The 23,245-nt window shown below is 41.6% G+C and overlaps 1 protein-coding gene across 1 annotated transcript; it reads right to left on the reverse strand.

The window, feature by feature from the left end:
• Positions 1 to 458: 458 nt before the first annotated feature.
• On the reverse strand, positions 459 to 23,015 carry LOC139148326 (proteasome assembly chaperone 2-like). The gene is made up of 7 exons (XM_070719706.1): positions 22,790 to 23,015; positions 7,334 to 7,505; positions 6,227 to 6,285; positions 5,640 to 5,758; positions 4,387 to 4,590; positions 3,709 to 3,829; positions 459 to 3,224 (listed from the first exon to the last, which is right to left on the reverse strand). Exons 1-7 carry the CDS (start codon positions 22,844 to 22,846, stop codon positions 3,132 to 3,134), a joined length of 825 nt encoding a protein of 274 aa, XP_070575807.1. The 5' UTR covers positions 22,847 to 23,015; the 3' UTR covers positions 459 to 3,131.
• Between the last annotated feature and the right edge of the window lie 230 nt (positions 23,016 to 23,245).

Here is a 23,245-nt window from a genome sequence, read left to right on the forward strand (position 1 = left end):
AAATTTATGCAAATGTCTGCAAAGCACCCGATGTCCTTGCTTCTGAGTCCCAATATCAAAATTTCAAAATAATTCCACTCTGGCTGGGTCAAATTTTCTGAAATTATATAAATTATATATATATGCTATATAACAAAACGACCATTTTGTGCGGCAATTATGAATTAAAGGTCTCACATTTTGAATAAGAGGCATTTTAATTTTGCATGTGCTATATGGAGCTAATTGTACCAACATTGAGGGTATACTGGACTACGGCAGTGGTTCTTGTTATATTATATTATACAAATTTGTTTGTCTCTGTCGTCTTATTGGGTACTCCCATCATTCTAATCCCCAAATGCAGAAAACAGATGTCTGAGAGATTGAACTCTGGAAACTGAGACAGAGCATTTTATAAGTTGGGATTACATTGACAACGCATTCACACAGTATCCAATGACAACACACACATTACGTTCATGAGCATTGCATTTTATTCACATTACAACGCGAACACAAATTTGTTAAAAAGGAACTGCTGCAGACACAGAAAACTGGTCAAGAGTTCAAACCAAAAAAGTAAAAAAATTTTTTTGGAAAATGTACATAAGAACAACAGTCCTTGCTTTTTTTGCCATACTAAAAGTAGATTTGTCCCACTCTGTAGCGTCGCAACATTCAGAGGTGGTACAGTGAGGTCACACGTGCTATTTTTGATGGATACTTTGGATGTTAAATGAACTAGAAAACATACAGCAGTTTTGAAATAATCCAGACATGGCATGGCTGCAACTGTGATGAACAGTTGTGCAGAGTGTATAGCCCTATTCAGCGAGAGCTGGACGCTGACACTGCTCGTTGCATTTGATGTCAACATCGCAGTCGCAGGAATCATCGCATTGTTATTTTGAACTTCTTGGTCTACATCATTAGAACACCCTGGTCTGTTACAGCCCAAACTTTGGTAAAGAATATCTGACATACCGTTACTCTGAGGAAATGTATGAATGAATGAATGAATACTAGCTTCATTTCTATGAACAGTGAAGTACAGTATGTGTTGCGTTTCGACTCCTGCTGAATCAAGCAAAGTGCACACTGTCGCCCTAACGCAAAGATTTGTGTACACAATACCCAAATGTGTTGCTATGGAGATTTCTTTCATCATTGACCCAACTTATTTTCACTAAGAGGCGAGTTACAGAACCATAATTTCTCTGTGAATTGAAATTCGGACTTCAGTCTTTGAAACAAAGCGGACTGTTTCTGATGAGTTTAGATAGGTACAGTCCCCTTATTGGTTTCTTCATTAACCCTCTCTGCTGGTTTAGGGGCCTATTTTAGCACTACTAAAACAGTATTTTAGCATCAGTGGAATGAACTCTCATCCAATCAGAATGGTGCATGGTAGCCGTTATATAATACATTATATTACCATGCCCTGCTGTCGTATTTTGATTGGTCGAGCTGAACCACGTGACTGACCACAAATACACAGTAATGGTTTGTTTACATGCCCGTGAATATGAATAATAAGATTAACAACTCAAAGTATCGTAACTTTACAGCTGAAACGTAAATCATAATCAATCACAAAATAAAATGGAGCACTTGTGGGCCAAGTTGAGATACTTTTTTCTGAAAACATCTCCGGATTTGCCAAATTTTTACAGCGCGAGTGACAGTGTGTCGCGTATTGCTCAGTTCTGGGGCCTAGGTGACGTTCGCTACGGAAATTTTCGCAAATTTTGACGGTTTTCTTGGGTTCGTTGATAATATAATGGAAATAACACACTCCGCACTAACCATTAACGTTTATTTATGGGCGGGGGTGAGAGGAAAGCCAAAATTAATGGGTTCGGCAAGCCTCGCCCGTTAATTTTTGGTTTTCCAATAAACGTTAATGGTCAGCGCGTCGCTCGTTATTTCTATAATGTTCATTTTACCTTACCATTCAAATACAGAAAAACGTACTTCCATGTCTACACTTATTATGTTGTCAAGCTCAACTACCAGGGTAATTTGCGCAAGCTGTATCTCTTTGACATGTCATGGCAGTAATTTGATGAGGATATAACACCCAAATTTGGTAGCTAATCAATAAAGCTGGGGTATATTTGTGGCATTACAGGCAAATCAAAGGCTTTTGAAACTACATCTGGAGACTTGAAATATGTACATCAATACTATGAGGTTATTACAGAAATACTGTAAAGGATGCACGAGGACATTGGTGCAGCGTATTGCCCGATATGAAGCAGAGGGCAATGCTCGGTGCCAATGTCCTCGTGTATCCTGTTGGGTTTTTTCATGATAATCTTATTATTATTATTATTATTATTAATCTTTATTCCTGACTGGGGCATCAAATTGTCGGAGTAGTGACCGTTTTGTGCAATGTCAACAATTTTTCTTCTGATTTACAGCGCGATTGCAGAACGCTATCTCAGATGCACTTCTGCAAGTTCTGGAGTGTGTGCACCTACACACGTCCAGAGTGTGTGAGAGATATGTTCTGACACTCATTCAATGGGTCCCTTAAACCGTTTAACAGTGAATGCGAAGATACAGCTGCTCGGGATGGAGCGCCTGGAAACAGTACATGTTATGGAAAGGGCATTCCATAGGGCTTTTTTGGCACACGCAAAATTCTATTGTTCTTGTATAATAATGATGTTTATGCCTGTCAGCTGTCCAAGAATACATCAGTTTATACAGGACTCTTATTAATATAAGTTTCACCATCAAAGTCGTCACATAATTGCTGTTTTGGCCCATTCAACATGCTATAAGGACGACAGTATGATAAGATTAATCAATGTTTGGCAGTAAACTTTTGTAGCTTATGAAAATGTTTAAAAACACTGCTCAATTCAAATGGATAGTAGCTACTTCAAAACTTTATGAACTTTGATCCATATATCTTGAGAAGAAAGTGCATTTTCAAACATTAGTATCATGCCATTATTACTTCTCCATTTCTGTTGCTGTATGGCCTGATGTAGAAATGTATTTTTAAAAATGAGCCAATCTTCCTAGCAAACTGGATTGATAGCCGGACTGGTAAAGATTTGATTTCTGGTCCTTTTGAAATCTGGATAACAGAGAAACAGTTCATTGTCCTGTGATGCAGATTCATAGTATGAACATCAATAGATTGATTTATCCACACCGGACCCAAATAGCAGACTCCAGGAACTGGGTATTGTCCATGAACTTGACGGCACCTCTGAATCTGATGACTGGAATGACAGACAAAAGAAGAATGAATACCTGTAGTATATCAACACATGTCTTTCTAAATGAATTAAATCTGTATTGGCTTAACATTTGCTACTCTGAATAGCCACGTATGGATTGTGCAAAAATTCATCATGTGGCATTCTTATATTTTAAAATGGGTAACACTCCAAAGCCACAAACATTAGCTGGTTCAATGCCATATCAACTACCACGGAGTAATATACAGGAATATTCATAGGAATATATAGGAAATATATTTGTTGTTGGTCAAACCAAAACAAGTTCCACTTTATCAAGAAAAGTTCCCACACTGTTCAACTCGCTTCTTGGCTGTCTAAGGATGGGAATGCATGAAAACATCCATAGTACTAGGATATTCAAGTGGCATTGATGTGTTGTATCTGTCTCCCTGCATAGCCACTGCCTTGTGTCCACTTATTGTATCACCTCTGACACATCTATGATTGGCTAAAGTACTATTACCTGATTTGGAAGTAATGCCAGCCATTGGTTGAGATATGAAATTAATGTGAATGTATCGGGTATGTTGTCTCCTTCTGCACAAAATACTGACAATACAGCTATTGGTAAGTTATCTTTACACCTGAAAAAAGATTATAAACATAATGTAAGTCATACACCACCAAAAGTTTGTATATATTCACATAATCTGCACTAAGCATTAAAAAAGAATGTTAAATTAAATTTACATTAAATATACCCATCTCTCAGACAAAAAAATTACAGAATAGTTTCTCTTTGTTTCTGTTAGCTCACATGATCAAACTACAAGCACGCAAACAAGAGAACAGAAATGTCTGAATGCACTCAGTCTGGTAATTCTGACAGGCTGTAAAATGCTGCAATAAGTTCACTGCTGATCCCTGTACAATTGTGAATGTGTGATCCAGCAGAAATGGATGTTGTCTACTAGAGTAGTCATTTTCTACACTGAATCAAACATAAAAAGGCCGCTGATTTCACATATCTAGATTGAAGCATATGAGGATAAAAACAAAACCTTTAAACCTTTCCATTTTTTGCCTTGCTCTATTTTTGTATGCTATCAACAAATTAGTGGGCAAAATAGAGGGTTATATTTGCAATGATCTTGGTCTTTTTCTTAGTTATTAGCAAAATGTTGCTTTGCTTGATCCTTACCCTTGGATAAACAACTTCTTGGCTATACCTCCGCCTGGGATGAAGACACCTTTTGCTGTGTCTGGAATGTCCTCTTCCTCCTTGTCAAGTGACTTGGTCCATGTTGGATCTCTCCTTTCAAACTGACACCATTTCATATCATCTTGAAGTAACATTCCAATTTTGTCTTGTAAGGTAGGTGTCACTACATACCTAAGTGGTGACCTTAAATGACATGAATATAATACTGTTGAATATGAATTTCATCAAATATTTCAGATTTAAAATTTTTTCCAACATCCACTCCATGATGAGAATTTCCATAAGTTCTTGGTGGTAGGATCCTCAGAAATATGTGGTGTTGGGAACCTCACAGTCATGACACCATGACCATGCCTAGGTTGAATCCATCATTATTTGATCATGAAACCACCACTCAAGCCACTTCATCCCTTCATTAATCCCAAACAAGTCAAATTTCATAAAATGTGAAGAAAAATTATTCTAATCAAGTTTTTTGACCTGCCTGCTCCTGGTTGAAAAGAAAAGGTTCATTTATGAAGGTTTTGTTTGGATGTGCTGATCAGAATGTGGGATTCACACCATCTGACATTGAAATCTCGATGTTTGATGATGTAACCAGACTTCAGTGATTGTACATTATGTAACACACAATGGTGCACACTTTAGAGAACAAATTTTTGTTTTTCACATTATGAAATGGTGTATATATCACGAAAAACAAATTTTCTAACTGTTTGTGTTCAGTGGTAAGCTGCAATACACTGAAGTCAAATCTTGCACTGAGAGAATGTTTTTATGAAACTGTTTGGGAAGTATGCAGATAACCACTATGAACAAATAATAAAGCCTTGAACTTCATGGCATACAGAAGAAGATTTAATCAAGTTCTGAGTCGGCGACATCTCTCTTTACCCTTGTAAAAATTGAAATAGTTGATCAAAATTAATAGCTACGTCTAAATTTGAATTTCACAGATGACACAAGTGTAGTTATGTAAGGTTTACTTCATTTTGCATCAATGTAAACCTGCAGAGGAATGGTTAATATTTTTGTGTACCTGGCACAAACAGTTCTGACAACACTGTAAAATACACTGTAATAAAAAGAAACCATAACCAGGAAATGAACTAGGTTTCACAACTACCATTATACACAGAATAGACTAAATTCCTCCAAAGCACAGTCCCTTTTGTGGAGGGACCGTGTCGAAAGCTATTATTCGGATTACACTTCCTATTTTGAAGACTTACCCCTGTATTTGTGAATCTATTCTTTCATGTGCATAGCTACTTGTCAGGAGAATCACCTTGTCAAATTGGCATGTCTTGATCCAGTCTGACAACTTCCTGCAGAACTCCCTCTGTTTACCCTGCAATGGATGTCAGAGGTGTTCAGGTTCATGGGAGGTATGTACTGCTAGATTCAATTCTATCCAAATTATATCAGATGTAACAAATTGGGAAAAAAAATACCTCTAGTAATTCAGCTGTATCATTATTTATAGAAAGTTTTCTTGCTTGTAACATCTGATGTAGCATCTGTGCATCTTAAAACATTAAACATTATACAAATATTGGGTATACGGTGAGCTTATGAATGACTGACTGAATTACATTCAGAAGGAAAAGCAAAAAACATGTTGGATGCTATCACTTTACCATTATATAGAGCCTTACAAATTTACAAGTATTTTTATCACAAAACAGCCAACAGACAAATACTTGAACTATTCTATGACACAAAATGAAACCAAATGTTAGAATATCCTATTAAAATACTGCTAGGATAAATTTGAAACATGCACACATTTTGAAAGAGTGCCAAAATGTATTCCAACCTTGACAATTGGAGCCCTCTGCTGAACTACAACTAGGCTTTGGTCTGCACAATAATAAACTGAAACAAAAAGACAAACAAAACATTGGTTTTTGTCAAATTACATTGCATGCAACCTACTGTAGCAGTATACTTTGTGTATCTCTGCCAACAAACAGGAAGATGAAACATAAAATTACTTTGATACCAGCAAATTTGCAGGTAAACTTCTTAGCAACAGTAACATTTGTACATAATTATTACCATTTTCTTGCAAAATAGTCTGAAATGTAGAATGCAATGACCTAATCATATGATACTGCTGACTTGTTATCATATTATTGACCCCATAACTTATACACAATATATTCACCTTATCATTCAACCAATGATGTGACATGATGGTATGATTTCAATGCTTGCTACTGTGTTCACATGTGTTCACATGATTCTGTTTGCAGATCAATGACCTGGCTATACCCTCATTGATTCAATTTCATTGCAGAATACAATATAACTGATGCTATCATTCTACGTATACTTTTTGATGATGCTCTTGCGCAAAACTGCTTTTCATTCATACATTATTAGAACTCAAACTGATTCTGACTTCCGTGTTTCTTAATCTCCTGATCTGGCAAACTTTCTGTCAAATGGCTTACATGGAAGTCCATATCGAACTGAGCTGATATTGCCACTGCTTTTATTGTAAAGATCCAAGGGAGTTCTTTGGTTCTGCTACACAATGCAAACAAAACTGTTTTCATTTTAATCTTATCAGTTGCTAAATTTAGAATTAAAATCAGATAAATATCTAATATTGACAAGCTGCCCAAAAAATCTTGCATTGTCATTGAACCCATCTGCCATACAGTCTTTGTAGAATGTATATAGAAAGTATAAGTGTAGATTTATTTTGTGGATATCTTCCATTGGATATGAGTTTCTTCAGCTTGAACTTCATTTGGTATACTTATCAGCCTTGTAGATGCAAAACAGGTTTCTCTATGTAATGATTTGATTATACTGGTAGTTTTAAAATAAGCTTATATATCAAAATTTTCTTTCTTCACATATCTCTGTTGATTTTCCATGATTTTCCATGATAAATCTGAGAAAGCAAGCATACCTTCTGTGCTGGTTACCAATTTGCCTTGTGTTTCATTGGTCTTCAGGAAGGCATCATTTCCACACACTGGGAGAATGCAGTCGTCATGGATGAAACCAACTCTCTCTAGATTAAGGGTAGCTACCAACAAGTCTACTGCCAGCTGACCAACATTGCCAACGGACACTGCAGGCTGTAATAGAGTTCAGACTATTATTAGAAGTTTCAAGGGAACTCAGCTTATCACCATGCTGGCAGGCTTAGTCATGACCTTGCCATGAAATGAATGGTAGCAGTAAACCTGGCGTTTGTAGACCATGATGTCAGATTTGAGTTCAATTTAAATGTCAAAGGCTTTCTTGCTCATGTAAATGATTTTAGAATTACCATTGTATTTGAAATTTTGAAACTGAATCTCACAGAAGTTATTTCAGTTGGAGTCACCTGATTTTCATGTTTTACGAATACCTCATAACAAAAAATAGCGTCAATGACACTGTAGCTCCCATCCTGGACTATTTAGTGTTTGTTCTCTGGTCAGATATTTGAACATGTGTGAAAGGGATAAAGTGCATGAAGTGAAAATACTTAAATGAAATGTACTGGAGACAGTGAAATATGTTTAATGTAATTATTCAGAATATAAAATGGAAAAAATACAGAATTAGATATATCGAATACTGTGATACAACCATTAACTCAACAAGTCATTTACAATGACATAGTCCCCACTTGTAATAGGAGTATTAGATGGGGCAGGAAAATGTGGTCATTAAGAAGTATCACTGGAGTGTATATGTTGAGATCTATGGCACATAGGTCTATGTCGTTGTTCCCAATTTGAAACACATGAGGCATGTCTAAGTTATGGTTCTAAATCGGGAAAAAAGATCAGACCTCTAGCAGTATTGGCCAGCCAAGAAATACATATGCGCATTATAAATGAGGTACAAGATGTGACATCTTAAGGTCTAATATCCTATCAAATTGGAGGGTATAGAACTTGTGGTTACTGAAATATGCATATATATGTATAATCAAGGTCAAAGGTCATCGAGGTCACATGACATTTTGAAAAAAAATTATATTGCTAATTAATCCCTATATGCCAAAAAATCAGATCTCTAGCTCTATTCGCTTGCCCAGAATTAGATGTGTACATAATTAATGAGGTAAAGCGTGTGTTGTCATAAGGTCTCCCATCCTACTAAATACAAAGGACATAGCACTTGTGGTTACTTATTTATTGACATAAACATATATTTTAGGTAAAAGGTCATCGAGGTCACATGACATTTGGTCAAAAAATTTCTCTCCTATAGTTATCCCTATATACCAAAAATCAGACATCCAGCTCTATTGGCTCGCTCAGAATGAGATATGCGCATAATTATTGAGGTACAGTATGTGGCGTCATAAGGTGTCCAATCATACCAAACATGAAGGGTGTAGCACTTGTGGTTACCGAGTTATGGAAAAATATGTATATTTGAGGTCAAAGGTCACCGAGGTCACGTGACATTTTGTCAAAAAAATTGTTTTGCTAAGTTATCCCTATATACCAAAATCAGACCTCCAGCTCTATTGGCTCGCTCAAAATTAGATATGTGCATAATTAATGAGGTACAATATGTGGCGTCATAAGGTGTCCCATCATACCATACATGAAGGGTGGTAGCACTTGTGGTTACTGAGTTATGGACAAATATGTATATTTGAGGTCAAAGGTCACCGAGGTCACGTGACATTTTGTCAAAAAATTGTATTGCTAAGTTATCCCTATATACCAAAAATCAGACCTCTAGCTCTATTGGCTCGCTCAAAATTAGATATGCACATAATTAATGAGGTACAATATGTGGCGTCATAAGGTGTCCCATCATACCATACATGAAGGCTGTAGCACTTGTGGTTACTGAGTTATGGACAAATATGTATATTTGAGGTCAAAGGTCACCGAGGTCACGTGACATTTTGTCAAAAAAAATTGTATTTCTAAGTTATCCCTATATACCAAAAATCAGACCTCCAGCTCTATTGGACTGCTCAAAATTAGATATGCGCATAATTAATGAGGTACAATATGTGGCGTCATAAGGTGTCCCATCATACCATACATGAAGGCTGTAGCACTTGTTGTTACTGAGTTATGGACAAATATGTATATTTGAGGTCAAAGGTCACTGAGGTCACGTGACATTTTGTCAAAAAAATTGTATTGCTAAGTTATCCCGATATACCAAAAATCAGACCTCTAGCTCTATTGGCTCGCTCAAAATTAGATATGCACATAATTAATGAGGTACAATATGTGGCGTCATAAGGTGTCCCATCATACCATACATGAAGGCTGTAGCACTTGTGGTTACTGAGTTATGGACAAATATGTATATTCGAGGTCAAAGGTCACCGAGGTCACGTGACATTTTGTCAAAAAAATTGTTTGCTAAGTTATCCCTATATACCAAAAATCAGACCTCCAGCTCTATTGGCTCGCTCAAAATTAGATATGCGCATAATTAATGAGGTACAATATGTGGCGTCATAAGGTGTCCCATCATACCATACATGAAGGCTGTAGCACTTGTGGTTACTGATTTATGGACAAATATGTATATTTGAGGTCAAAGGTCACCAAGGTCACGTGACATTTTGTCAAAAAAATTGTTTTGCTAAGTTATCCCTATATACCAAAATCAGACCTCTAGCTCTATTGGCTCGCTCAAAATTAGATATGTGCATAATTAATGAGGTACAATATGTGGCGTCATAAGCTGTCCCATCATACCATATATGAAGGGTGGTAGCACTTGTGGTTACTGAGTTATGGACAAATATGTATATTTGAGATCAAAGGTCATGAAGGTCACATGACATTTTGTCAAAATATCCGAGATATCTGCGTGAACGGATGGACTCACGGATGGACGAACAGACATCACACGACCCATCTATAAGCCCACTGGACTTCATCCGTGGGGACTAAAAATTGTGTCACTGCATCCTTTTTGCAATATGAATACGATGAGAAACTAAATTTTATTTTTTGTGGCCTTATACATGGGAGTCTATGGAGATCTGCCTTATACATGGGAGTCTATGGACGTGTAAACTAAAAATATGCAAATTTCACCACGATTTGCCCAAATTTGGGAAAGGTCACTCCTATGCACTTCCATACCAAGTTTCAAATCAATCGGACTTGTGGTTTCAGAGCAAGAGATTTTTTGACCAAAAATGGGAGAAAATTACAAAAAAATTCATGAAAAATAGCAAGTCCAAGATACTGACCCAAGATGTGCACAATCATTTCATGTCAGCCCAAAGTACTTACATGCTAATTTTTCATGTAATCTGCTCAGTGGTTATTGAGTTTTTTCAATTTTGACTGTTTTTACATTTTTTCACTTAATTTGCATATTTTTGGCAATGACAACTTCATTTGAACAAAATCTCATCTACAGCCCATCATCCATGTACACACCAAATATCAAGATGAAATGTACAGCGGTTTTGGAGTTTTTGATGTTGACGGACAGACATACAGACATACAGACATACAGACATACAGACACACAGACATACAGACATACAGACATACATACATACAGACATTTCCCTAGCCTATAAGAATAGCTTCCATTGCCATATATACATATGGCTATGGGAGCTAAAAAAGTAAGAATATGGCATACCAGAGATAAATTGGTGAAGATCACTACTGGTATATTTCAAACTCTCAAAACAAGCAAACTAAATATTCAACTTTGGGTCGTTGACTCTCAGATTTGGCATCAATGCTATTACAGTTTCTCTTTTTCTGTATTCTATATATTTTCCTTTAATAATAATTCCCATGCTTTTGCTGATTTTTGGTTTTGTGGCATTTACATATTATTTTTAAACTTCTGAAAATACCCTTGATAGATTATAACATAGGTTAAAATAATGTAATTTTCATGAAAATAAAATTTGTTAAAATTTGTAAAAAATAACTGCTCTGCAGCTAGGCAAATACTTCAAAACACTGCTACTTTAACCCTTTTCCTGCCAGACAGTGTCAGTTCCCCACCAGCCAAGTCAGTAAAAGCAGTATTGAGCCAAAACATGACGTATTTCACCCACTTGGTTTGGTATCTTATAGCATCTTTCCTCCAAAAAAATCAAGTTACAGTGTTATATTTTCAACAGCCTTCAAATGTACAGTATCATGTTAAAATACACCATATGGAATATGTTGTGTTTCATTCATTTTAACCATCTTGACCTGGCGGTGAAATGTGGACTTGGCAGGAAAAAGGTTAAGCAAAATACAGTCAAATCTGTGTAAAGTGCTCACACAAGGGACCAAGAAAAAGTGGCCACAATATGGAGGTGGCCTCTCTATAATTTCTTTAGAGCCTGGGTTGATGTGGCATATACTTTCAGTGTAGGTGGTGTGGTAAGTGAATTTAGAAAAAATAACAAAAATAAGAAAGATCAATATCATAAATCTCTGAAAATTGTGAAAAATGTATTTAAGTTATGAAAGAATTGTGACGCAGATATAAAATTAATTGGTCAAACAAGATGAAGCATTTTTTGACAGAGATCAGAATCAGATATACTGACCACTATACACAGGTTTTTATACCAAATTAGAGCAATTACTTGTGGCTACTGATCACATATGAGAGGTGGCTGTTCTGCAGACAGCCTTTAACATGTAACATGTGATGATACTGCAACAAAGTGACCACTAGTATAAAGAGGTGACTGCTCTGTTACGGTGACCACTACCACAGCTTTGATTGTTGTAGATCAGTTCTGGTGGTGTAACGTTGTCTCATCTCTGATCTTAGCAAACCAAAACTTGGCAACTTTTTCCTTCCGTAGAGCCCAATGGGCAGACATCTGTACAATTTATATGCCCAGCCACATATTTACCTGAGTTAATATGCTTCACAGACAACCAGTCAAAATGAAGCAGTATAGTACACTTAAATATATATGTTTGTGGTACTTGTAGAAGTTTATGCCAGCCCTATTTTGTATCATCGCCTGTGTGTGGATTTAGCACTTCACAAAGACATTCACTAGTGCAGTTTCTCAACCTTGTAAGTTTTCTGATATTTCTATTTCATTATCTTTTCTTTTTGTAAATTCTCCTGGTATCATTTAATAATAATTCCCAATATTAAAGACACTGTATTTGAAGATGAAGTGCACTTTCCTGTGTTTCATAGCCATGTCTCATTGCAGCAAATCATAGAGTTAGCCAGTATACTGTGTCAAAATACGAGCATTTCTACTTGCGGCAATCCTTGTCATGGAGGTAAAATAAGTCATTTTTACCTCCATCCAGTGTTCGCGGTAACTTTTTTTTCATCGCGTACGGCATACGCATTAGTCTGCTAAAATTGCGTAATGGCTGTATTGAGTGCGTAATTTCACTTCCGCACTCGATTGATGAAAAAACTGACTGCAAATACAATGTGCCGCTCAATAACCTACACTACCGGGTACATATTCGGATTGAACGATGTAAGATTATTTTAATAGAAACAGTTTAACGAACAACTTGAACAACCTGGCTGTGTTTCAAACATGCTGAAACATAACAGCGAAGGTATACATGCGACCGTCAAAACATATCGGGCAACCCAAAGTTAGAGTTAGGCCAAAGTAATTAAATTCTTTGTTTTGCGCCACTCAAAATGAGAAAAGGTACACGTCTAAGCGGCTGAAAAGCACACACAAAAAAATTAACACGATGTAATTTGATTGCAGCAAATAAAAATTGTAACAAAATTTTTAGTTCAGAAAAGCTAAGCGGTTATGTCCTAAGATTTCCTATTCAAATACACTGTGTGTGTTTTTCATGAAAACCTTAAAACCTATAGGCGGGTGCCGGGTAGGGACGCAAAACAAGAATTTAATTACTTTGGCCTTATTGCAGCTTATCCAGTCTTGATGTGCCTTTTAACAGCGGATTTCTGTACATCGGCCCGAACCACGGATAAATGCATTCCGCTTTCCATTTTTTCACATAATTGGCAGTACAGCAGTGTCTTGTTGTTGATTACATCAAAATGTAAACAGGATATTCAGTCTTCACATGCTCTTGGTACCTGCGTGTGATTGTGGACGGGATTTTTGTAGCTGCAATAATTGTAGCCCTTGGTTGGTGGGGATTGGGCTTCTGGTCGTGCGGCTCGCGCCTTGCCCCTGGTTTGGGGCAAGGCGCGAGCCGCACGACAGAAGCCCATCCCACCAACCAAGGGCTACAATTATTGCAGCTAGGATTTTTGGTAAACGGTGCATCATCATCACGGCTAACGGTTCACTGTGGTGCAGATCCCATGTTGTTGTATTGGCGATAACAAACAAGAACGCCGTGGATTCCAACATGGGTTCAATTTCACTGCGCTTTCTACGTGTTCTCCATGTTGGGTGGCCAGGTAGTGTCTTTCGATTGACCCACTGAATCATTTTTTTCACGGACTCATGGAGCAAAGTTGAAAGAAAATAGTCTAGTTGTTTGCTTCGACGCCATGCTGCATGTGTGCTTTGATCAAATTGGGGACAGTGAGTGAGACGCGATGAGAGTGCGCAGTTGGCATTCAATTTGTTGCAACATTTCTGTCTATCACTCACTTTGTGTTATAAGTTTCAGAAACTATCGCTCGCCTGAAAATTAGCAACGTAATTCATAGGCACAGCTGACATGATAACGTGCCTTTGAACTATGATGCCGATTTTTCAGACCACGCCCAGAGAATCCGAATCTTTCCGAACACAAAATGAGTGATTGACAGAAATGTTGCAACAAATTTAATGTCAAACGGGCACATCATCTCGTCTGGTTGTCGCCTAAGCTTAGTCGCAGGGAGCGCTTTCGGAAACATTTTTACTGTTTTCCTTTGCGTATAGTAAACGCATAACAATGAAAAAAATGCGTACAAAGTCAATTTCAATGCGTAAATACGCACGTTTTTTTGGTAAACACGAACTCTGCCATCCATGGACTGTGAACAAGGTAGGTCTCACCATAGACAGTGGTTTCTTTGCTGCCTATGGTCTCACTGCCTTGGCTCATGGCTGTATTGTTTTGGAAAGTGGGGTTACGCACAACACGGCAAAAAGGAGTTTTAGGAGTGCAGATTGTAGTGGATTAGTGACGATGACAAGCTGAAGGACAGTGCCGACCCTGGCTGGAAATTTTGTAGAACAATTTTCACTGAAGTTTCACGCAAGTCAGTGTCATTGAATATACTTCCGGGTTGCTCGCATTACACTCAATGTGACAGTTTTCGGACAGGGTAGTGAATTTCGCCCAAAGTCGTTTCGTAAATGACCAGCAATACGAAATCTTATTACCATAACTTTCGAAACTTTATTGTGGTTATCCTCAAACTCAGTTGACACGACGGGAGTGGTATTTCGGGGTCAAAGTTGCCAAAGTTTTGACCCCATGTTGAGGGCGTAGTAATCGGACTGCAATCCCAGAAATCGGACGTCGTGTTTGGAATGTGATTAGGAGCTAAGTATTGATAATTTGAAACTTCAAACCACCGATTTTTAATTTCGATATGTTTAGAAAACTGTACATAAGAATGATGATAATTAGTTATGTTTAATCCATGGACGACTCAACTATATTTCGACGTGTATAGCGCTTAGATATCAGACATGGGCTGTCTCTGTGTGTGTTGCTTTCGGCACCTTGTATCGTACGGTGTGGCTAACTTCGCTAAGTTTGTTCAGTGAGTATTACTTATAATTGTTTCCATTGCATATTTTGTTTGTAATAGAATCGCACAGGCATTATTTAATAAAAATAGCGAGTATATTTCATCCTATGGAATTATTTACCTGTCAAGTTTTTACGCAGTAAGTCACTTACTACGTTTACACAATTATGCTAAATATTGTCTGTCCGAAAACTTGTACACTTCTTACGTTCATTAAATGTACTTTTTTTTCTCGAAACAACTGCGCAGTTTTCGTTAAAACTACATGCAATCGTAGCGAACAATGGAAAGAATATTTTCAAAATCATTATTCTCCCCACATTCAAAATTCAATGCTAAATCAGGACTTTAGTCAAAATTCAGTTACTTTGACCAGACGGCAGTATGTTGACAGTATCACTGACGCGGTGTTAGACGACAATTTGTGACCGCCGCTTGTAGCGAACTCAATAGCTTCTACCAAAAAAACTGGCAGACAGTCCATGTAGCCGGACAATGAGATGCTAATTATATGCAGAATGTACAAGTTTCAGGTTTCGTCGACCAACTTCCCCCTCTTGGTACAACTTCAAACTCTGAAATACCAAGTCGGTGGCTATCGTCTGTTACATAATTCAATAGCAAACTTGTGGAAGTTTCCAAGTTCGCGGGACCCTCTGCCAACTTGCCAACTTACTTGCCAACTTTCAATGGGGAAGTTGGCGGGGGCCTCTGCCAACTTGCCAACTTACTTACTTGCCAACTTTCATGGGCCGAAGTTGGCGGGGGCCTCTGCCAACTTGCCAACTTACTTGCCAACTTTCAATGGGGAAGTTGGCGGAGGTCTCTGCCAACTTCCACCCATTAAAGTTGGCAAGTAAGTAAGTTGGCAAGTTGGCACAGGCTTCTGCCAACTTCCACCCATGAAAGTTGGCAAGTAAGTTGGCAAGCTGGCACAGGCCTCCACCAACTTCCACCCATGAAAGTTGGCAAGAAAGTAAGTTGGCAAGTTGGCAGAGGCCCCCGCCAACTTCCACCCATGAAAGTTGTCAAGTAAGTTGTCAAGTTGGCAGAGGCCCCCGCCAACTTCCACCCATGAAAGTTGGCAAGTAAGTAAGTTGGCAAGTTGGCAGAGGCACCCGCCAACTTCCTGGTATGAAAGTTGGCAAGTAAGTTGGCAAGTTGGCACAGGCCTCTGCCAACTTCCACCCATGAAAGTTGGCAAGTAAGTAAGTTGGCAAGTTGGCAAAGGCCCCCGCCAACTTCCACCCATGAAAGTTGGCAAGTAAGTAAGTTGGCAAGTTGGCAGAGGCCCCGCCAACTTCCACCCATGAAAGTTGGCAAGTAAGTAAGTTGGCAAGTTGGCAGAGGCCCCCGCCAACTTCCCTGTATGAAAGTTGGCAAGTAAGTTGGCAAGTTGGCACAGGCCCCCGCCAACTTCCGGCAGACAGTCCATGTAGCCGACAATGAGATGCTAATGATATGCAGAATGTAAAAGTTTCAGGTTTCGTCAACCAACTTCCCCCTCTTGGGTACAACTTCAAATCTCTGAATACCAAGTCGGTGGCTATCGTCTGTTACATAATTCAATAGCAAACTTGTGGAAGTTCGCAAGTTCGTGGGACCCTCTGCCAACTTGCCAACTTACTTGCCAACTTTCAATGGGGAAGTTGGCGGGGGCCTCTGCCAACTTGCCAACTTACTTACTTGCCAACTTTCATGCTGGAAGTTGGTGGCGCCCTTTGCCAAGTTGTGGAAGTTAGCAAGTTCGTGGGACCCTCTGCCAACTTGCCAACTTTCAATGCGGAAGTTGGCGGGGGCCTCTGCCAACTTGCCAACTTACTTACTTGCCAACTTTCATGGGCCGAAGTTGGCGGGGGCCTCTGCCAACTTGCCAACTTACTTACTTGCCAACTTTCATGGGCCGAAGTTGGCGGGGGCCTCTGCCAACTTGCCAACTTACTTGCCAACTTTCAATGGGGAAGTTGGCGGGGGCCTCTGCCAACTTCCACCCATGAAAGTTGGCAAGTAAGTTGGCAAGCTGGCACAGGCCTCCACCAACTTCCACCCATGAAAGTTGGCAAGTAAGTTGACAAGTTGGCACAGGCCTCTGCCAACTTCCACCCATGAAAATTGGCAAGTAAGTTGTCAAGTTGGCAGAGGCGCCCGCCAACTTCCACCCATGAAAGTTGGCAAGTAAGTAAGTTGGCAAGTTGGCAGAGACCCACGCCAACTTCCCTGGATGAAAGTTGTCAAGTAAGTTGGCAAGTTGGCACAGGCCCCCATCCAACTTCCAACCATGAAAGTTGGGAAGTAAGTAAGTTGGCAAGTTGGCACAGGCCCTCGTCAACTTCCCTGTAGAAAGTTGTCAAGTAAGTTGGCAAGTTGGCACAGGCCTCTGCCAACTTCCACCCATGAAAGTTGGCAAGTAAGTAAGTTGGCAAGTTGGCAGAGGCCCCGCCAAATTCCACCCATGAAAGTTGTCAAGTAAGTTGGCAAGTTGGCAGAGGCCCCCGCCAACTTCCACCAATGAAAGTTGGCAAGTAAGTAAGTTGGCAAGTTGGCACAGGCCCCCGCCAACTTCCACCCATGAAAGTTGGCAAGTAAGTTAGCAAGTTGGCAGAGGCCCCACCAACTTCCACCCATGAAAGTTGGCAAGTAAGTAAGTTGGCAAGTTGGCAGAGGCCCCCGCCAACTTCCCTGTATGAAAGTTGGCAAGTAAGTTGGCAAGTTGGCACAGGCCTCTGCCAACTTCCATCCATGAAAGTTGGCAAGTAAGTTAGCAAGTTGGCAGAGGCCCCCGCCAACTTCCACCCATTAAAGTTGGCAAGTAAGTAAGTTGGCAAGTTGGCACAGGCCCCCGCCAACTTCTACCCATGAAAGTTGGCAAGTAAGTTGGCAAGTTGGCAGAGGCCCCCGCCAACTTCCACCCATGAAAGTTGCCAAGTAAGTAAGTTGGCAAGTTGGCAGAGGCCCCCGCCAACTTCCACCCATGAAAGTTGACAAGTAAAGTGGCAGAGAGGCCCCTGCTAACTTCCAACCATGAAAGTTGGCAAGTAAGTAAGTTGGCAAGTTGGCAGAGAACCCCGACAACTTCCACCCATGAAAGTTGTCAAGTAAGTTGGCAAGTTGGCAGGGCCTCCACCAACTTCCACCCATAAAAAGTTGGCAAGTAAGTAAGTTGCCAAGTTGGCAGAGGCCCCGCCAACTTCCCTGGATGAAAGTTGTCAAGTAAGTTTGCAAGTTGGCACAGGCCTCCGTCAACTTCAACCCATGAAAGTTGTCAAGTAAGTTGGTGAATTGGCAGAGGCCCCCACCAACTTCCATCCATAAAAGTTGGCAAGTAAGTAAGTTGGCAGAGGCCCCTGCCAACTTCCACCCATTAAAGTTGGCAAGTAGTAAGTTGGCAAGTTGGCAGAGGCCCCCGCGAACTTCCACCCATGAAAGTTGCCAAGTAAGTATGTTGGCAATTTGGCAGAGGCCCCCGCCAACTTCCACCCATGAAAGTTGTCAAGTAAAGTGGCAGAGGCCCCCGCTAACTTCCAACCATGAAAGTTGGCAAGTAAGTAAGTTGGCAAGTTGGCAGAGGCCCCCGCCAACTTCCACCCATGAAAGTTGTCAAGTAAGTTGGCAAGTTGGCAGGGCCTCCACCAACTTCCACCCATGAAAGTTGGCAAGTAAGTAAGTTGGCAAGTTGGCAGAGGCCTCTGCCAACTTCCATGGATGAAAGTTGTCAAGTAAGTTGGCAAGTTGGCACAGGCCTCCGCCAACTTCCACCCATGAAAGTTGTCAAGTAAAGTTGGCAAATTGGCAGAGGCCCCCGCCAACTTCCACCATGAAAGTTGGCAAGTAAGTAAGTTGGCAAGTTGGCAGAGGCCCCCGCCAACTTCCACCCATGAAAGTTGGCAAGTAAGTTGGCAAGTTGGCAGAGGCCCCCGCCAACTTCCACCCATTAAAGTTGGCAAGTAAGTAAGTTGGCAAGTTGGCAGAGGCCCCCGCCAACTTCCCTGAATGAAAGTTGTCAAGTAAGTTGGCAAGTTGGCACAGGCCTCCACCAACTTCCACCCATGAAAGTTGGCAAGTAAGTAAGTTGGCAAGTTGGCAGAGGCCCCGCCAACTTCCCTGGATAAAAGTTGTCAAGTAAGTTGGCAAGTTGGCACAGGCCTCTGCCAACTTCCACCCATGAAAGTTGTCAAGTAAGTTGGCAAGTTGGCAGAGGCCCCCGCCAACTTCCACCCAAGAAAGTTGGCAAGTAAGTAAGTTGGCAAGTTGGCAGAGGCCCCCGCCAACTTCCCCATTGAAAGTTGGCAAGTAAGTTGGCAAGTTGGCACAGGCCTCTGCCAACTTCCACCCATGAAAGTTGGCAAGTAAGTAAGTTGGCAAGTTGGCAGAGGCCCCGCCAACTTCCACCCATGAAAGTTGGCAAGTAAGTAAGTTGGCAAGTTGGCACAGGCCCCCGCCAACTTCCCTGAATGAAAGTTGTCAAGTAAGTTGGCAAGTTGGCAGAGGCCCCCGCCAACTTCCACCCATGAAAGTTGGCAAGTAAGTAAGTTGGCAAGTTGGCAGAGGCCCCCGCCAACTTCCATCCATGAAAGTTGTCAAGTAAGTTGGCAAGTTGGCAGAGGCCCCCGCCAACTTCCAGTATGAAAGTTGGCAGTAAGTAAGTTGGCAAGTTGGCAGAGGCCCCGCCAACTTGCTCGAATGAAAGTTGTCAAGTAAGTTGGCAAGTTGGCACAGGCCTCCGCCAACTTCCACCCATGAAAGTTGTCAAGTAAGTCGGTAAGTTGGCAGAGGCCCCCGCCAACTTCCACCATGAAAGTTGCAAGTAAGTAAGTCGGTAAGTTGGCAGAGGCCCCCCGCCAACTTCCACCCATGAAAGTTGGCAAGTAAGTAAGTTGGCAAGTTGGCAGAGGCCCCCGCCAACTTCCACCCATTAAAGTTGGCAAGTAAGTAAGTTGGCAAGTTGGCAGAGGCCCCCGCCAACTTCCCCCATGAAAGTTGGCAAGTAAGTAAGTTGGCAAGTTGGCAGAGGCCCCCACCAACTTCCCCCATTAAAGTTGGCAAGTAAGTAAGTTGGCAAGTTGGCAGAGGCCCCCGTCAACTTCCCTGTGAAAGTTGGCAACTAAGTAAGTTGGCAAGTTGGCAGAGGCCCCAACCAACTTCCCCACTTGGAAGTTGGCAAGTTTGCAGAGACCCCCGCCAACTTCCAACCATGAAAGTTGGCAAGTAAGTAAGTTGGCAAGTTGGCAGAGGCCCCCGCCAACTTCCACCCATGAAAGTTGTCAAGTAAGTTGGCAAGTTGGCACAGGCCTCCGCCAACTTCAACCCATGAAAGTTGTCAAGTAAGTTGGCAAGTTGGCAGAGGCCCCCGCCAACTTCCACCATGAAAGTTGGCAAGTAAGTAAGTTGGCAAGTTGGCACAGGCCCCCGCCAACTTCCACCCATGAAAGTTGGCAAGTAAGTTGGCAAGTTGGCAGAGGCCCCCGCCAACTTCCACCCATTAAAGTTGGCAAGTAAGTAAGTTGGCAAGTTGGCAGAGGCCCCCGCCAACTTCCCTGAATGAAAGTTGTCAAGTAAGTTGGCAAGTTGGCAGGGCCTCCACCAACTTCCACCCATGAAAGTTGGCAAGTAAGTAAGTTGGCAAGTTGGCAGAGGCCCGCCAACTTCCCTGAATGAAAAGTTGTCAAGTAAGTTGGCAAGTGGCACAGGCCTCCGCCAACTTCCACCCATGAAAGTTGTCAAGTAAGTCGGTAAGTTGGCAGAGGCCCCCGCCAACTTCCACCCATGAAAGTTGGCAAGTAAGTAAGTTTGCAAGTTGGCAGAGGCCCCCGCCAACTTCCCTGTATGAAAGTTGGCAAGTAAGTTGGCAAGTTGGCACAGGCCTCCGCCAACTTCCACCCATGAAAGTTGGCAAGTAAGTAAGTTGGCAAGTTGGCAGAGGCCCCCGCCAACTTCCCCATTGAAAGTTGGCAAGTAAGTTGGCAAGTTGGCAGAGGCCCCCGCCAACTTCCCAGTATGAAAGTTGGCAAGTAAGTAAGTTGGCAAGTTGGCAGAGGCCCCCGCCAACTTCCACCCATTAAAGTTGGCAAGTAAGTAAGTTGGCAAGTTGGCAGAGGCCCCCGCCAACTTCCCTGAATGAAAGTTGTCAAGTAAATTGGCAAGTTGGCACAGGCCTCCGCCAACTTCCACCCATGAAAGTTGGCAAGTAAGTTGGCAAGTTGGCAGAGGCCCCCGCCAACTTCCACCCATGAAAGTTGGCAAGTAAGTAAGTTTGCAAGTTGGCAGAGGCCCCCGCCAACTTCCCAGTATGAAAGTTGGCAAGTAAGTTGGCAAGTTGGCACAGGCCTCCGCCAACTTCCACCCATGAAAGTTGGCAAGTAAGTAAGTTGGCAAGTTGGCAGAGGCCCCCGCCAACTTCCCAACCATTGAAAGTTGGCAAGTAAGTTGGCAAGTTGGCAGAGGCCCCCGCCAACTTCCAGTATGAAAGTTGGCAAGTAAGTAAGTTGGCAAGTTGGCAGAGGCCCCCGCCAACTTCCACCCATTAAAGTTGGCAAGTAAGTAAGTTGGCAAGTTGGCAGAGGCCCCCGCCAACTTCCCTGAATGAAAGTTGTCAAGTAAGTTGGCAAGTTGGCACAGGCCTCCGCCAACTTCCACCCATGAAAGTTGTCAAGTAAGTCAAAGTTGGCAGAGGCCCCCGCCAACTTCCACCCATGAAAGTTGGCAAGTAAGTAAGTTGGCAAGTTGCAGAGGCCCCCACCAACTTCAACCCGTTAAAGTTGGCAAGTAAGTAAGTTGGCAAGTTGGCAGAGGCCCCCGCCAACTTCCACCCATGAAAGTTGTCAAGTAAGTTGGCAAGTTGGCAGAGGCCCCCGCCAACTTCCACCCATGAAAGTTGGCAAGTAAGTAAGTTGGCAAGTTGGCACAGGCCCCTGCGAACTTCCACCCATGAAAGTTGGCAAGTAAGTAAGTTGGCAAGTTGGCAGAGGCCCCCGCCAACTTCCACCCATGAAAGTTGGCAAGTAAGTAAGTTGGCAAGTTGGCAGAGGCCCCCGCCAACTTCCCAGTATGAAAGTTGTCAAGTAAGTTGGCAAGTTGGCAGAGGCCTCCACCAACTTCCACCCATGAAAGTTGGCAAGTAAGTAAGTTGGCAAGTTGGCAGAGGCCCCGCCAACTTCCCTGAATGAAAGTTGTCAAGTAAATTGGCAAGTTGGCACAGGCCTCCGCCAACTTCCACCCATGAAAGTTGTCAAGTAATCGGCAAGTTGGCAGAGGCCCCCGCCAACTTCCACCCATGAAAGTTGGCAAGTAAGTAAGTTGGCAAGTTGGCAGAGGCCCCCGCAAACTTCCCAGTATGAAAGTTGGCAAGTAAGTTGGCAAGTTGGCAGAGGCCCCCGCCAACTTCCACCCATGAAAGTTGGCAAGTAATAAGTTGACAAGCTGTCAGGGGGCCCCACCAACTTTCCAGTTGTCAAGTAAGTTGCAAAGAGGGCAGAGGCCCGTGTCATCTATTATTGTCTTCTCATTTACATATTTTTCGTGTAAACCCATGTTCGTGTCAGCTACATAGACTATCTGCCAAAAAACTATCGAAAACGGGACAAGTGTCACCTGACTTAATATGAGGTCACATGACCTGTAAAACGCTATCGATACGGAGCGAAGTGAGTGTAACTAATAGCATGTCACCAAATGTCCGAAAACTGAGGTCGTCCGAAAACTGTCACACTGAGTGTAGTTCTACACAATAATACTAAAAGTAACTCACTAATATCAACGTGCATCCTTTAAAGTCGCTCGGGCTGTTACAACATTTCACATACATTCTGCCTTGTGCTTTTCCCCAGAAAGCTCCGTCGGACTTTGGGTTCAGTGGGCACTGGGACGAATATACCGGGGAATATACATACAGGCGGGAAGGAGGTGTCTGTCATGAGGTGTCCGCTGGGTGTCCGATGTCTGAAAGAACAGCGCCTCCAACGCGGTCAAGACGTCTCCACGAGGCTGAAGCTAGAATCAGTTTTAGATTCAGTTTCGGATTTGAGAGACTGACAATAGTTTTATATTTCCAGCTTATGTTATTATTTTTTTGAAGGATATACTAACTACTGATACACAAGGAGATATTTTAACTTGATCACCTTACTGCACATGTAGCATGTATTTCATGAAATAAATGTTTCGCACATAATAATAATTTATACAGTTTAAAAAACAAAACACT

This window comes from Ptychodera flava, chromosome 13 (genome assembly GCF_041260155.1).
Source record: "Ptychodera flava strain L36383 chromosome 13, AS_Pfla_20210202, whole genome shotgun sequence".
Classification (NCBI taxonomy): Eukaryota; Metazoa; Hemichordata; class Enteropneusta; family Ptychoderidae; genus Ptychodera; species Ptychodera flava.

What these genes read in the sequence shown, in the direction of transcription:
- LOC139148326 (XM_070719706.1), bottom strand. Translation starts at nt 22,846, where the DNA reads ATGTATGTGAAATGTTGTAACAGCCCGAGCGACTTTAAAGGATGCACG. An exon ending in ATAGATTCACAAATACAGGG is followed by an intron (nt 4,591 to 5,639) that starts GTAAGTCTTCAA and finishes ATGTCATTTAAG; the next exon opens with GTCACCACTTAGGTATGTAG. An exon ending in TGGCATTACTTCCAAATCAG is followed by an intron (nt 3,225 to 3,708) that starts GTAATAGTACTT and finishes CTGTCATTCCAG; the next exon opens with TCATCAGATTCAGAGGTGCC.